Raw genomic sequence first — 17,162 nt, 5'->3', positions numbered from 1 at the left:
TATTACCAAACACCTCGCTTCTCACCCCTTTTCCAGGTGATCTATGACAATAATGAGCAAACACTACCATGCCCTGCAGGAGTCCACTGGATCTGCCCTGCTATAGAAACTAGTCAAATTCCTACCACTCGCCTTTCACATTCCAGTAAGTCTACAGGTATCTATGGGAGGGGTTTTCCCCTTTATTCAGGTTACTTAGGTTAGCTAACAGCTTTCAAAGGGTGGACTTTACCAAGAATCTTCTGAAAATCCCAGTAGATTCAAGGAGATGGATCTCTCTTGAATGTATTTGTTCAAAGATTTTTCATCCATCAGCACAGCAAAGGGAGCAGCCTCATCCCAGCATGCAGTCTGTGTGCTGGTAAGGGCACAGAAAAAAAAAAAAAAAAAAAAAAAGCTGCAATCTGTTTTCCATCAGAGAAACAAAATTCCAAATCTCTGGTCACAAAGGCTGATGCTTTGGGTCTCCAGCTCAGAGGCATCCAAGGGTATCTCTGAGATGTTCAGTTACCCCACAGATAATTCTTTCTCATCTTTATTTCTATGTTTATTTGTTTATTAAGTCACAGATCACATTGCCACTTAGAAAAAAATAACCTTCTATAAACTGCAGAAGATACTTGGCTGGTGAAACACATTGTACTCCCCTTTCCAACCCGGTGGTACAGTGGCCCTCAGCTGTCATTCCCAAAAAACAGGTGCTGTAAATCAATACCTCAGTGGTTATATTTCCCAGCACCCTGGCAGCAGGCAGCACAGTCCTCCTCTGAAGAGACCTGAAAGGTGCTTTGTGTCTCCATCTATATGACTACAGCAAGAGGGAGCCAGGATGATGAAGGTCTATCGCATACTCCTCCTCATCTCCACAGGTAAAGGTGTTCCAGACATGGGCTTGATCATGGGCCAGATCCTTCCTGGGCATTCAGGGCACATACATTGGTGTGAGTGAATGCGTGTTCTGGGAGCAGCCTGTCCTGCTGATAAGGTTTTACGAACACCAAATCATTTGATTTAGAGCTTTGGAATGTATTGGAAATGACTCAGATATTTGTGATTTCAGACACCAGATATTTTGAAGTGAGAAGGTTTTGTGTTTGTTTTTCCCTGTCATCTTTTTGCCATGCTCCCATTTACTCTAGTGCTACATGTACATCTAGTGCTGGAGAGTTGGGCAGGGAGAAACTTGATAAAATTCAACAAGGGCAAGTGTAGAGTCTTCCACCTGGGGAAGAACAACCCCGTGTACCAGTACAGCTTGGGGGCTGACCCGCTGGAGAGCAATGTAGAAGAAAGGGACCTGGGGGTCCTGGTGGACAGGAGGATGATCATGAGTCAGCAATGTGCCCTTGTGGCTAGGAAGGCCAATGGCATCCTGGGGTGTATTAGAAAGGGTTTGGTTAGTAGGTCAAGAGAGGTTCTCCTTCCCCTATATTCTGCCTTGGTGAGGCTTCATCTGGAATATTGTGTCCAGTCTTGGGCCCCACAGTTCAAGAAGGACAGGGAACTGCTTGAAAGAGTCCAGCACAGAGCCACAGAGATGATTAAGGGAGTGAAACATCTCCCTTATGAGGAAAGGCTGAGGGAACTGGGTCTCTTTAGCTTGGAGAAGAGGAGACTTGATGGGCAACTTCATCAATGTTTATAAATATGTTAAAGGTGAGTGTCAGGAGGACAGAGCCAGGCTCTTCTCAGTGATGTCCATTGATAGGACAAGGGGCAATGGGTGCAAACTGGAACATAGGAGGTTCCACGTAAACATGAGAAAAAGTGTCTTTACTGTGAGAGTGACAGAGCCCTGGAACAGGCTGCCCAGAGAGGCTGTGGAGTCTCCTTCACTGGAGACATTCAAAACTGACCTGGACACGTTCCTGTGTGATGTGCTCTAGGTGACCCTGCTCTGGCAGGGGGGGTGGACTAGATGATCTTTTGAGGGCCCTTCCAACCCCTAAGATTCTGTGATTCTGTGATTTCAAAATGTGTGAAAGGATGTAGTGAACATGGCTTGAAATATGAAAATTCATTAGAAGAAATTTAATTAAGTTGTGGGACTACTGGCAAGGTAGCAGAATTGATTTGTAGCTGCATATCTTGTACCAGGGTAATTCTTTTTATACTGTTCCTTAAAAGAAGTGCTTTATATTCCTAAAACCTTGTCACCAATTTCAAGTAGTATACTAAATTCCAACCAAGCTACACTAGAAGGTAGCCATCTGAAGGATTTTAATTGAATTAATAAAGCATAGCAAAGAGCTTGACTTGGATATGATACTGTAATCATAACTTCAAAATAAGATGACTCCTGCCCACCCTCCTGGCAGGGGAAGGGAGCAGTGCTTGTCTGCAGCAGACAGCTTTTCTCAATGGCATCCAAGTAGTTTAATACCATCTCATGGCAGGACAAGGCCAGGACAGAATCCTTGGCATCTCAGCTCAGCTATATAAAAGGAGCTAATGAAAAGTCAGTTAGGAAACAAGGGGAAATCCTGGATTAGGTTGGAGTCAGCAGTAAAATTCTTGTTGACTTCCGTAGTCCAGAATTCAGACTGAGAGGGGGAGAAAGCAAGGATGGGATTTGCAAAAAATGCTTACAGCAAGGCTCAGCTGTTCTATTCCCTCTCCCTGCTTTTACAAGAGGACACATACAAAAACACCCCCACGCTCTCCCTCCATTTGATTTACTCCCCTGTAACAATGAAGTAGCTACAGCCTGGGTATGTGATTCAGCTGCTTGTTCTGCAACAGGCAGCCTGGACATGGGATTTGTCTATTTTTCTGGGAGGTGGGAACTGAGCCCTCACCCCTTGGGAGTACAATGCCATTCACATGCACCACTAATGCTGTGCTGAAACAACTTTGCTGCTGCCATTTTCACTCATGATGCCCTTCTTAGAAGGGCTCTTTCAGGGAGCTCTACTGAGTCATGCGGGGAGGTCTGTGAGCAGAACTCTCCAAGGACAGGCTGAGATCTTCCTTGGGGAGAGGGAAATGTGAGGCTGCATTGTGAAGTTTCCTTCTCTCTCACCAAGAGCACAGCCTGAGTGACTCACGCTGGGGAGAGGAGCTCCTGCTCTGTTTAGACTTGATGCAAGGAGCCTGGGTGGTGCTTTCACCTCAGTGACTGCTGTGGTTAGCCCTGTCCTACGATGTTACTGTTACAGGCAAGTCCCTGGAACTGAAGGTGGAGAAGACAACTTCAGAAATCCCTGACTATGAGTATTTGCACTTAAATGTCCACAAGTGTTGCATGTAAGCACAGTTGCTAGTTGAAAGAGCCTGGAGGAGGTTCTTCATGCTCAGTCTGATGTCCACAGTCATGGCTATTTGTTTTTGTTCATCTCCCGTTTGGAGGTGGTTGTTGCCTTACTCCTAAGCTCACCTCTGGGTCAAATAGGTCCTTATCCTTGCTGACAGTATTTGCAACACCCACATAATGCACATGTGAAACGAGGAGTCACACAGAGGACTACTTGCAGTTGACAGCATTTCCTTCTCACCCACCTCAGTCTGGTGGTGCTGTAGCCTGTCCCCTGTCCCATCTCCCTGATGCTACTCCTGCTGTTCTGCAGCTGGGCTGGCCCTGTGCTATGAAGATGAGAGTCGCCTGGTCGAGGACTTGTTCAGGGACTACAACAAGGTGGTGCGCCCAGTGGAGGATCATCGGGAAGCCGTTGTTGTCACCGTTGGGCTGCAGCTCATCCAGCTGATTAGCGTGGTACGGCATGAGCGTGTGGTACCTGTTGAACTGCTGCCTCATGTGGTAGCACCAAATGGTCTCATTGTTCTGAGAAAATACTTTTTCTTCTTTAATTCCAATGTTTGTTGCTACTGTCTTTTTTTTTTTTTTTTTTTTTTAAGGATGAAGTAAACCAGATTGTAACAACCAACGTACGTCTGAAACAGGTAACTCCAAATATTTCTACCATTTCATCTCATTTAAATACACATTTGGACACAGCCAGGCATGGAGGACTGCTCTGTTAGTTTCCAGGGGCAACCTGGACAGCTGGGTCAGGTAGCAGAGCATTTCGTCCTTCAGGGATCTCAAGAACAAAATGCACTAGACAGTAGGATCTTTGAGAAAAGCACTCTGCATTCTATTTCAAACAGTAGACTTATGGTCTAATTTTATAATTTTTAAAATAAGCTTCTTAAGCCAAAATTCAAGTTAAAGTAAAAAATTAGCTGGAGGCGCCACTAGCATGTGCTTACCTGCGTGTCCCAAAGCAAGGGAGGTGCATGTTTCTAGGAATTTAGAAAATTACCCCAAAAAGTGCTGGAAGAGGCCCTCAGTGGCTGAACTCCTCCTTTAGCAATGGATAGATGTCAACCTCAAGTGGAATCCAGATGACTACGGTGGAGTGAAAAAAATCCGCATCCCCTCGGATGACATCTGGCGGCCAGACCTTGTCCTGTACAACAAGTAAGAGGGACCTGATGGCACTGGGGGGGCTGTGCTAATTGTTCTGCCCATATTGTCCTTTCCCTTTTGCAGTGCAGATGGTGACTTTGCCATCGTTAAATACACCAAAGTCCTTCTGGAGCACACAGGCTTGATCACCTGGACACCACCAGCTATTTTTAAAAGCTACTGTGAAATTATAGTCACACACTTCCCATTTGACCAGCAGAACTGCAGCATGAAGTTGGGAACCTGGACATATGATGGTACAATGGTTGTTATTAACCCGGTAAGCAAGGAGTTGGAGTTTCTCATTGAGAAAAGGAGTAAACACATGGGTATGCTTTTAGGGAAATCTCAGATTTAGAATGGAATATAACCCTGTTTTGACTGAAAAATAAACAGGAATTACCTGTAAAAAAATAAAATAAATAAATATTTTTTTAAGCAGCTGATTTGTAAATATAGCACAAAAAATCCCTTTTTGGCTTTTAAATTTCTGCATAAGCATAATTGCCCTGCCCTAACAATCTCCTACCTGTCTATCCTCTCACAGCTTCACACCACTCCTTATGGTGCTGCCTGGTTTTTTTGTGGGTTTTGTTGGGGTTTTTTGGGGCAGGGGTTGTCAGGTGTGATTTTTCTCTGTTTGTAACTTTCATTTCAAAGGACTCTATCCCTCTCTTCTCAGGGTATGTCTCCTATCTGTAAATACTTAATCTGTCTTTTTAGTCAACTGTCCCTGACTGTTTCTGTAAAACACTTAGTTGAATGCTGGGTAAAGGACAATATTTTAAGGCAAAATAACATAGACAAGAGCGCTTTGCTCATAAAAATGCATGAAGTGAAATCCTGAGTGACTACCAAGATCTTATTTTTGTTCAGAACGTCAAATATTAAGAAGTTTGGGGTTTTTTTTCCATCAGGAGAGTGATCGTCCAGATCTGAGTAACTTCATGGAGAGTGGGGAGTGGGTGATGAAGGACTATCGCAGCTGGAAGCACTGGGTGTACTACGCCTGCTGCCCTGACACCCCCTACCTGGACATCACCTACCACTTCCTCATGCAGCGCCTGCCTCTCTACTTCATCGTGAACGTCATCATTCCCTGCCTGCTCTTCTCCTTTTTGACCGGGTTTGTTTTCTACCTACCCACAGATTCAGGTATGTGAATTGATTCTGCTGCCATAGGAATTGCTCTTCTAACAAGCTTCTGAGAAATCCGAGTATTTGAAATCACCAGACAACTTGAAGGGCAGAGCTTACTAAAACTGGTATATTTCAGCTCAAAACAACGGCTCTAAACATTCTGCAAATAAAGGGTAAGTGCTGAAATCTGAAATTATGGATGTAAATAAATTGGGCTGATTTCCCACAGAAATCACTGATTCAGTAAACTTCTGCAAAACAAAGATCTGCTGGTTCATTTTAGTTTGTTTCTATTTATGTAGTTAATGTGTTGGTATATCACACAGAAAGGGAACACATGGGGTGAGCCAGGCCCTTCTGCACTGCATTAGAGCAGGGAGCTTGTTACCTGTACACACACGTTACCTTGTGTGACACACTGAGTAATCCTGACTTATTTCATAGAAGGAGCTTAATGAAATCACTTGATGCTGCTTTTTTAAAATTTTTTCTTTTCTTTTTTCTTTTTTCTTTTTTTTTTTTTGTGGAAAGCTTTATAGCAGTTTGAATGGGATAGGAAAAAAAAAAGTGTGAATCACGTTTTGTCATTCAGTTTTGACATCCTCCATACTGGAAGATCTCAAACAGCAACTGACCTCTGGTGTCAGATGTTATTTTCATCTGCCCTCTCAGCCCAGCATGAGCCTGCCAGAGAATGAGGCAAGCAAAGCCCCAGGAGGCTGTGGAGCAAGCATTAATCAGGTGCATACACTTCATCATTCAAAACTCACAGCCTATGAAGTGCTCCTGGCAAGTAAGCTTTCCATGTCTTTGCTCCCACTTCAGTCATGCCTGGCGATTCCCATCCTAATGCTGGAGCTGATGCTGTGTTAGGCTCTCAGGTTGGCTGGCCCATTCACTGCTTTGGGTGCTGGAGAGATGGTAGCACTCTAGATACACACCAAGTACTTGTGTGAATAGCCATCATCCACATCCTGTCCTCTCAGATAAATACTGTCTTAATTAAATATAAACAGCAGGGGAATTGTTGGGGGTTTTTTTGTTGGTTTGTTTTTTTTCTTCTTTTTTTTTTCCCCCTGTTTGTTTTTTGCAGGTGAGAAAATGACTCTCAGCATCTCTGTCCTGCTGTCTTTGACTGTGTTCCTTCTGGTCATTGTGGAGCTGATTCCCTCCACCTCCAGTGCAGTGCCTCTGATAGGCAAATACATGTTGTTCACAATGGTGTTTGTCATCGCTTCCATCATCATCACGGTCATTGTCATCAACACCCACCACCGCTCCCCGAGCACTCACACCATGCCGCCCTGGGTCAGGAAGGTGAGCTCCACAGCTTTGCACGTTTCCTGGCTTCCATTGAGCACTCCATATTTTATTGGCAGGTTTGCTAGTAAAAGTCAACAAGAATTGAGGAAGTAAATGCATCACATTAAATTTCTCTAGGTGCAAGAGCCAGTGTTTACTACTTAGCTGTGCATAAAGTCAGCAAGACTGCTCAGGTGCTCCTTCAAGTAACAAAATTGCCCAGTGGGGTGGAGTCTTGCAGGGAACAAAGAAAGACGAAAACAGCTAAAGGTACATGAAAAAGAAAATGGGCCAGCTGGACTCAAATTACATTTCCTGATCTAATTCTCCACCTGACTGCAAAACACTGCTGCCTGCCAGGGGCCAAGTTCACCAGCCCCTGTGAATGCAGAGCACAAAGGCCCTGGTGGACCATTTTGCAATTTAGCAAAAGCCAAGACCTTCTCTGTAGTTTTCCAGTAAATACAGTTGCTCTGCAATCTTTTGGAAGCTAGGATATCCTTGCACATTAGTCTAAATGGTAACCACAAAATGTGGGAAAAATTGGATGTCTGTCATTAGAAGTTCTTTGCCGTGGAGACAGTACCAAAGGGGATCCATTCAGTTATTCTCACCTGTTTTTTAATCCTGCCTGGGTTCATACTGAACCATGACATGAACAGGAGATTGTTCTGTGGATTTCTGATCATACTTTTAAGGATACAGCTTACATCAGTTTCACTCTGCAGCACAAACAAGACCTGCAAAAGGAAGATTTCAACAGGCAAACTCTGCACATGCTTCATATTGCTGTGGCAGCAAGCCCCCCTTTCTCCAAAGGAAATTATTGTAAGCCTTATATGCACATATAAGAAATATTTTTAATAGCAAAGTCAAACATAAGTAGCTAAAAGAGATCCTTTGTAGTCCATTCTTCAAGCCAGATTAGTAAGCAGTATGTTTGAAGTTAGATGAGGTTGATACAGCTCTGACATCAGCTGATGCTCTGCTCTGGGATGTCACACCCCCCTTCATGTGTAGATATTGGCTATATGGCAGAGGAAATGGTTTTCAGAGAATGGGTGGCTCCATCTGCCCCAGGACATAGGGCTGACAAAAGCCCCAGTGTCACTGAGGCGTGGGCTGTGACACACTCTGAGAGGGAATCTGTGGCTGACCAGAAAGCACAGAAAGCAATCTGGGGCCAGAGAGACTTGCCTTTGATCAGCACAGAGCTGCATCTGTAACACAGTCCCACCACCAGCAACTGCCATCTTCTCCCTCTGTTTTCAGATCTTTATTGACACAATCCCAAACATCATGTTTTTCTCTACAATGAAACGACCATCCAGGGACAAACAAGACAAAAATATTTTTTCAGAAGATATTGATATTTCTGAAATTTCTGGGAAGCCAGGTTCTGTGCCTGTCAACTTCTACTCCCCACTTACCAAAAATCCAGATGTGAAAAATGCTATAGAGGGGATCAAGTACATTGCAGAAACAATGAAGTCGGACCAAGAAGCCAGTAACGTAAGGCATTCTTTGTGCATGATTCTTTGCTTGCTTTCCAATTGCCACATCAGGGGGGGTTCTTTTTTTTTTTTCCCTTTTTTTTTTTTGATTTGGCGAAATATCTCAGCCTCACAAAAAATACTGAGAACCCTGGTTTGACTTCAGCAGGGGACAGTCTTCTCCCCTTGGTGCAGTCAACAAGGAGTGACAGAAAATAGCTGCAGATGGCAATTTCCTCTTGTCCCCCTGCCCCTTCCAACCCCCAACCCCCCCAAAAAAAAAAAAAAAAAAAAAAAGTGGCAGTGCTAAGGTTTTCTTAATGTTGTGTGTGAAGCCTTAGACATAGAGTGTCTGTGAGCAGCAGAGCAGTTTCAGGAACTGTAAACATGTTCCAAAACACATTCCTCCTGTCTCCCACTTGGGCATCTTCCCCTTGTGGTAAGCAAGCTCCTGCTGCTTTTGAAAAGTCAGGAAGGAAGCCAAACTCCAAAAGGCTAGTTAGTTTTATCTGAGAAGTGTTACATGTAACTTACTAATTATAATTCCAGTTTTGATAAGCTTTTATTTTATTCCTGAATGCTACAGTTAGTCCCTGCAAAAGAAGCACATCATGAGCTACTCTGATTACTGACTTTTTCCACGCTGCAAGCCAAGGGAAGGATAACTGCATGTAGATTCACACATGGCAATGTTCCCCAGGAAAACCTAGCTCTGCCTCTTTCCAGCACATTCAATGCAATTAACCCCCCTTTTTATTTCAGTTATTGCATCTTGCATAGCTTTTGCATGGATAATTCAGCCCTGGTACTTCCCCTTTCTGAATTATCATAGACCTTTCCTGCTGAGTTCAGGCTAGCCTGAAGATGATGAGGGAGTTCTCCAGGGCAATTATTTGGGCTGTGCTCTTGAAAAGGAGGTGCCTCCTTCCCAAGGGCAGGATTTACACCATGCTGTTTGTTCCTGTGATGAAATTCCTGGAGCATGTAGAATAGCTCTGGCTGAAGTCTCATGTTCCCCATGACTCCTTTGCCTCTGCAGATAACGTGTTACCCCCAGCAGGGCTGGCGCAGCTTCAGCACCTCGGGGCTTCTCTTCCTCCGAGGCTGACAAGTAGGGTCTTCAGGTTACCAGCAAGTGCTCCCTTCGGAAGTGGAGCCCAGCTGCTTGTGTCATCTGGGCACCACTGATATAACTTCCAGGGGGTTTCAAAAGTCAAGTTCCCCAGATAAACTGAAGATTGTGGCTTCTGAAGGCTGCCAGTTGCAAATCACCTCAAAACAGTACTGATTATTGGTGTCCTCTAGATAAATGACGACAGCCTCTTTTTCTTGTGGGACAACAAAGGCAAAAGTAGAGTGTGTCTGATGCCAGAACATGTCACTCTGTAAGGTGGAGCTGTAGGGTGGAAATCCTGAGCCCAACTGCGCTTAGCACATCACACTCTGCTCGCTTACAGTGCTGGGTTCCAACAAAAACATCCCATGAAAAAGCTGTTGCAGAACAAGTGCTTCACAGTGTCCCACAGCTGTAAAAAAAGACTAAGGGAGACACAGAGAAGGTTTTCCCAGACTTTAAAGTGTGTGCTAGGTGTAAAAAGCAGGAACCATAGGTACAAACTGATGACAGTTGCTTAGGTATCCCAAGAGAATGAAAAAGCAATATAAAAACAAAAGCCAACTGGGTCAAACAAAGTATTTTGTTTCCAGTGTTTTAAACTTTAAAAAATAACCATTTGACTAAAAATTAGTATTTTCAACAATTTCTTATTAAATTGTTCACCAAATCACCAGGGGTTTTAAGCAGTTTAATCTTGAATCTTGCATTTCTAGGTAGCTTAGGCTTTCTGAACCACTGAACTGCTTTTGAGAAAAATGAGTAATTTTTTGCATAATAATAATAAGGAAAAGACTTTCTGTTGCTCAAGACAGTAAATTACAAGAATTCCCATGACCATCATGACTTTGCAGAGATTTTACCACCTTCCTTGTTTCCTTCCCAGGCTGCAGAAGAATGGAAGTTTGTTGCAATGGTGGTTGATCATCTTCTCCTCGGTATATTTATGCTAGTTTGTGTTATTGGAACATTAGCTGTATTTGCTGGTCGCCTTATTGAATTAAATCAGCAAGGATGAACATCATCTGGAAGATATTTGCTACCCTGGTCAGCATCTGAAAGCATCTTAACCGTCAAAACCTGGCCAGCCTCTGAAAGTTTCACAGACAGGAATCAGTCCCTGCTGAGAAAGAGCAGGGATAATAAAACGTAAGGCTCCATACTTAGCAGTTCTGAGCTGCTTCTCAGTGCCATTTCATTGCCAAAAAGAAACACTTGTGTTACTTACTGGTGGACTGAATGGCTGTCAGCCAGGTTTTTATGCATTTTGCCATTTATTAAAAATGTTACTGCATTAGTAACTGCCTGACTTCGTAACCCACAGATACAATTCCAGAGGAATCAATAGCTGTGTAATAAGCTTTAGCTGAGCTGTAAATCTGTATCCAGCTTCAACATTCAAGCTGGCTTCAATATCTGCTCTGTAGTTTTTGTGTTGGCAGGGTCACAAATGACTCCTCTTGTAACGCTACATGTAACCAGCAGAAGTATCTCAAACTCTACGCTTATGCACTTGATTTTCATGCACAAATCTGAAATGACTGTCCTACGTGACTGTACCTGTAGAAACTCTTGATGCAGCAAAGAGGAGGCACTATTCCTTACTGTGGGAAGGATCTAGCCTCAGCCTGTTGGGTCCCACAGGTATTTTCTGCTATCAAGTTCCATGGTGAAGGACTTGTAGAGGATGATTTTTTTTGTCCCTATTATCTCACTGAGGCCTGCTCTGTGGCCATCAAGAATCTTAGTGACTATATTGCAAAAGCTGCCCTTTTATTTTTACCTACTATTAATGGTCAAGTATTTCAGTTATTAATATAAATGTTCAGCAATTGCATCCTAAGGGAAAAGTTTAGGCCATAGGGGAAGGGCTGTACCCATAGGGTAACCTCTCTATTCTGCCTACTAACTGTGGGACGACTGGTTTCCACTATCCATTTTGAGTGACAAGTAAGGGGGGTGGCAGCTTCAAATATGGGGATGCTCAGTATAATATCCTAAACACCATTCTCTCTGTTCCCTGAAAACTGTCCCCTGCCCCGCTGAAATATGTCATGAGCATTAAAGGCAGACACAGAATCACAAGGATCCTTCCTGGGGAATTTTTGGATCTCGGTTTTACCCATGTGTAACAAAATGACTGGCAACACAATGAATCCCACAAGCTTTATCCAAATGTTGAGCAGCAGCTCGCTCTAGTGGCTAAAAAGAGGTAGCGCTGCTTTAGGCCGAAGACCTTTTTTGGGGTTTTGCAAATGTTCCACGCGAGCAACAAGCCTGTGTGTGTTGCAGTAACAGAGCATGGAAATAGTAGCAGTGTTTGTTTTTCTCAAAGCTAAATAAGGAGAGATGGGGTAACTCATACAGGTTACTCATCCTTCCCAGATGGTTTTCCAAGCCAATGGGACTACTTGGCTAACAGCTGTAAATAATTTGCTGTGAATTTAATAAAATAATGTGTATGATGTTACTGCTCTCCAGGAATGTGTCATGTCTGCAGAAGACAGACATCTGAAATGCTCTACAGAGAAAAGGAGACACTTGTGCAATACTTCCATCATTGTGTGGTGTTTGCTGGACAATGTTTTGGTGAGCTGCAGTCCTAAGCAAAGCAAACATTTTTGTCTGGGGCAATCGATTACTTGTAGCACTTTGTTCAGGTATTAAGGTTTAGGTTGTGGTAATCTTTGCCTCCCTGAGTGATCATTAACCCTGTAAACAATTGCTGAAGATGTATACGCTGGGAGAAACCCCTGCTGACAGATGAAGTGCTTGCTACAGCTCTGTTTATCTTCAATGTAACTTCTCACCTCTCAGCCCTTGGAGAGAGTCACGCAGCTCCCTGGGTCATGATGAGCTAAACTGCAGTGTAAGTGTCTGGGACTCCTAATCTGGGAGGCTGCAATTGGCACTAAAATTGACAGAACAGTTATCTTAGAGCAATGTGTGGTTGTATCTTGGCATTAAAAATAAATATCAAGTAACAAAATTTACTGTCAGCATTCCCAGTACCTTTGTTCAGCTTCCCCAGCTTCCTCGAGGCAGATCTGGATCTTTCCCTCTAAATTCCACCCCTTGATGTGCCTGCATCTGTGCACGCATGTGTGCTGGCCCTCTCACCTCTCCAGCTCTGGCTTTCCTAGCTACCGTGTTGTACTGGTTTCTGTCCACTCCCTCAGAAAAAGTTCTGAAATTGTTTTAAAATGTGTATTTGTGACAGTTTGATCTTACAGGCACAGCAAATGTGCCTTCCTGTCACTCCGAGTCTTGATGTGACTTGATGTCACATCTCAAAAGATGTGACACTGGGCAAAAGCAAATGCTAACAACTTCCTTTCTTAGGCTGCAGAATCTGGGTATTGTGCCCTGACCCTCCAAACAGACTGTCCCCCAAACATCAATCAGCACACATTAGGAGATGGTTCAGCTGCATTTTATTTTTTTTTGCTGTGCTTTGAATCTACCCGGGTCTTCTGTAATCTCTCTTCCTAGCTCACCTTTGTGGTCCATTTTTCTTAGATACCAGTAATCTCCCCTGTTACCAGTATCCATCTACTGAAAGAGAGTGCACTTATCTACATACAGATTATTTTTCTCATCTGCTACTGTACTTCTAACACATCAGCACATCTGTACACCTGTTAAAATTGTAGCTCTGAAGGTTGGAAATGTGTTGTCTCAGTCACTGTCACAGCTAATTTGCTGTCAATGAGTTAAGTACATATTGCCTAACGATTTCTCATATACAGCACTGTAGTCTCTGCCTGCCTGCAATTGTAATACTAAACTCTCCTCTCTCCTTCTTGGGTAGCACCAGCAGCCCCAGGGATATGGCCTGGATAATACTCATGTGATCCATATGTGCATCTCTGCTGCCTCATTGCCTTCAACAGCAATTTCAGCTCTGAGCTTATACAAACAAGTCTCCAGATAAGCAAAACAAGCATCAGACCTCATACGCTCATTTCTCTAATAAGGGTAAAAAAAATAATGAAACGCAGACACGATGGCACTGAAGTCAGCAGACCTCCTTCAAATGAAAGCAGACCAGGGATCTCTAGGTGAGAAGGTGCTGCTTTGACAGTGATGGTGCTCTGAGCAGTTGGCACTTTTAACTGCCATCTTCTTGCTCTTCAAGATGCTCTCGTTCATTTTGATCTTGTTGAGAACACCTTCTTTACATTCTTACTAGAATATCTCTCTGGAACGTCTCCACCTTCTTCAGTCCAATTCACTTTCCAGTTTCTAAATAACTTGGCAATTAACTTTCTCCTTCCCATCCCTTTAGCTGACCTTGGCTTCTTTTTCATGTGCCATGGATATTTTGTTCTCAGTGATGCAACCATCCCAAACCTTTTTACCCCTTGGTGTTTGCACTGTTCAGGAGACCTGACCCTTCTGAAGGGGTTATTTGACTTTTTAAAAGTCCGTTGCCTTATACTATCTCCAAGGGAGCAATCTCACCTCTGCATGAGTCTATAATCAGAACAGGCTGCTGTTTTCCATCATCACCAGACAGATGAGATAAATTCAATGGCCTTATTCTGTCTAGTCAGCCAGCTGCATCTCAGCTTTGTAAAACATAGTTGAATTGATCAACAAAGCGAGCAGAAAAATTACATTCATTGAACTCATGAGATTGTGTATGCCAGGTGATTCACCTGCAACTAGTGCTCGGGTCCTGTAGCCTCCTTCAGTTTGACACCTTTTAAGAAATCAGATTATTGTTTCAGACAATTGTAAGATAATCTAAGCACTCATTTTTTGCTCCAGGATATAAGTTGCTGTCAACCTCCTTGCTGTGGCTGTGTCTCCAGAGATGTGTGAAAGCAGTGTGAGTTGCATCAGCATGCTGACTCAGCAGTTCCTGTTTCCACAGCTGAAGCCAACCACAGTGGGCAGGGACATCAGTCCGAAAGAGTATCTCACACAGGAACCACAAGCACACAAACACTGGGCTAGTGTTGGAGAAAGGAAGCCCATCACCTCCCTGAAAAGTTTTTCTGGTATGGTGGTATCCAAGATGTTGTCTTCAAAGTCACCAGGAGTTTAGCACATCAGAAATGCTTTTCACTTTGGATACTTTTATACTGTTGCTGTGCTTGGATCCAAGTTGCAAGATCCCACATTTTCATACATTTTCTAGTGCTAGATACTGTCTTAACATAATCTTCAGGACCCCAGGCATGCCCCTGGGTGTAAATTCCTTCCCTCTCTCTTCCTGAAAAACTCTGAAGGTAGTACAAAGTCTCCCAGGCTCCTCAGATAAATGTTGTGCAGGCACCAGCTTCTAACACGGCTCTAGAGTCCTTTCTCCCTTTCTGGAAATCAAATCCCAACTACAGATGGGGGGCAACCATGCATTGCTTTGCAAATATTCTCTGAAACAATCGGACTTCAATCCTTGATAAAGTATGAAACACTAGCAGAGATATGGAAAACTGCCAACCTGAAAGCAACCATTTTCATGCTCATTCTGAGAGCCCTGCTGAGTTCCTCTGGCAATAGGTGGGTTATCTACAATGAAGAAAGAACAATTTCACTTATTCTCATGCGACAGGCCAGACTGACAAGCAGGCAAGAGTCCAACATGGTTTGTAGGCCACTGAAGTGCAGTGATGGTGGGTCACTCAGCAGATTCCTCAAAAAGGGAGAACACTTTCCTAGCAAGGGTTTTCCCTGTTCCCTGTCAACCCAGCACAGATCTCTCACTGTATCATGCCTTCCCAACTTCTAACAGCCCAGCAGATCTGTATCAGTGTTTGTTATTTATTCCATATGGAGCCTGGAATAAACACATCACATGGTATTTATCCAGTACATAGTCAGGAGGAAGCTGTTTGCCTCTACGTGACTTTTCAGCTAACCAGTGACCCAAATGCAGGATGTCGTGCTTAGGAGCCTCCTGTGGATTTGTGACCCTCTTTAGGGAGCTTTAGGTCTGTAAAGGCAGTAAACACAGAGTACCTGCAGTTTTTCCATTTGTGAGCTCCATAATTTTTGCTTGCAAGGCAATCTGGGTTGTGTGCATGGGTCAGAAGACACTAGAGGGAAAAAACTGTACCTGTTTTTGTGTCCATCTTGTAATGCTCTAAGCATGCAATGACACAGAAACTGAGAAATGACCTACATAAAAACCTGGCAAGGTTTGAAACTTTAAGCTGAAGGCAAATGAGTAATATCACTGCTCTCACAGCAGTGTGTCTTACCATAATGCTGTCTTTGAGCAACTGTTCATCTCCTCATCAAAATATGAAAGTAAATTGTAGCAGGTTAGCTCAACACACAAGTTATTCAGTCTTTGACTTTGCTGGGACATGTTGCTACAAGGGAACCAAGACTGCATTTGAGTTCTTCAGGACACCTGCCTCTAACATTCATGTATCTTAGACAACAGTGTTATGCAGCTGCCTGACTGGACCATGTTCATGCATGGAGTAAACCATAAATGTTCAAATAGCTCCAAAATATGAAATCCTACTGAGACAAACGCATGTGGGATCAGTGTGTTGGCTCAAACAGGACACAATTCTGGCCCTTCAGATCTTGCTTGCATCTGCCCAAGCTGCTCCCTTACATATAGTTTGGGCATTTTTCCTTTCAAGACAACAGTGCCAGACCCAAAAACACTAACAGAAGTTTTGTTTCTAGAAAACTTAGTCAAGCTGGGAGACAAAAGGAAGCAGAATCTACTGCTTGTTTGGCGAAGCAATCTCTGCGTGAGTTAATTGAGGTAAGAAGCACAAATGCTTTTTGGGGCAGCATGTGGAGAGGGGTAATTGACCTTCCCACACCTCTGCATACTGCAGACCTTAAAAGGGAAGAAGCAAATACCTCTTTCCCACTGTTTAATTATGTTTCTACTCCACTGTGTGTGTCTCTGCCTGCTGCCTTGCCATTCCCCAAGCTCCACTACCCCTTCCCTGCTGGCTGCTATCAAGGCTATGGGAGGTGGGTAAGGAAAATGAAGCGTGTTGAGAGCTCTGCGGACAAATAGAGCATCAGGAGCTGCGGCGAGGGGAGATCCTGCATAAAGGCCTCCGGGGCTTGCAGCTCTCCCAGGTGGGAGAGGAGGAGGCTGGGCAGGAGGGCACAGTGCCCCTCTTCCCTCCGGCACTCCCAGCCCGTGGGTGCAGCAGAGGCTGCAGAGCTGCCCGTGCAGGTAACAGGTATTGCCAGCCAACTGGTGGAGATCTGAGCAGAATGAATCCCTGAAAAAGCTTGTGATATGACACACTACTTAAAGGTGGGCTACCCAGAAGGCAGAGACACTCTTTTTACAAGGAGTCACATGGAAAAGACATGGGGTAATAGGTTCAAGTTATTTTTGAGCCGATCCCAATTGGACACGAGAAGAAAATTTTCACTATGAGAGCAGTGGGACATGAGCATGATCTCCCCAGGGAAGTGGTGATTCCCAGCACTGAACACTTTTAAGAAATCTTGACAGGGTGCTGGGCCATCGTATCTAAACCGTGTTCCGACCTAACCAGGTTGGACCACACGATCCTTGAGGTCCTTCCAACCTGGCCTTCTGTGACATTCACAGTTCAGGTCGTTAGCACTTGGGGACCTGAAAACTTTTCCCTGCAAGCCGGGTATCTCATTAGCTCTGACTGGTTTCACCCTCCCTGGAATACCTGGGACAGAGGGACGGCGGGTGGGGCGGGGGGCACGGCCTCCACCAGCCCCCCCACAGCACCTG

At 44.1% G+C, this 17,162-nt stretch overlaps 1 protein-coding gene across 1 annotated transcript; it reads left to right on the top strand.

The window, feature by feature from the left end:
* The first annotated feature begins 829 nt into the window (after window positions 1–829).
* CHRNA1 (cholinergic receptor, nicotinic, alpha 1 (muscle)) lies at window positions 830–10,475 on the top strand. The gene is made up of 9 exons (XM_009996163.1): window positions 830–869; window positions 3,567–3,712; window positions 3,856–3,900; window positions 4,311–4,420; window positions 4,493–4,688; window positions 5,326–5,563; window positions 6,642–6,865; window positions 8,123–8,362; window positions 10,344–10,475. Exons 1-9 carry the CDS (start codon window positions 830–832, stop codon window positions 10,473–10,475), a joined length of 1,371 nt encoding a protein of 456 aa, XP_009994465.1.
* Window positions 10,476–17,162: the final 6,687 nt, after the last annotated feature.

The sequence above is a fragment of the Chaetura pelagica genome, unplaced genomic scaffold, assembly GCF_000747805.2.
Source record: "Chaetura pelagica isolate M959 unplaced genomic scaffold, ChaPel_1.0 scaffold3, whole genome shotgun sequence".
In the NCBI taxonomy this organism is placed as follows: Eukaryota; Metazoa; Chordata; class Aves; order Apodiformes; family Apodidae; genus Chaetura; species Chaetura pelagica.
The sequence above is the reverse complement of the archived record's forward strand: the minus strand, read 5'-3'. Positions and strand labels throughout refer to the sequence as shown.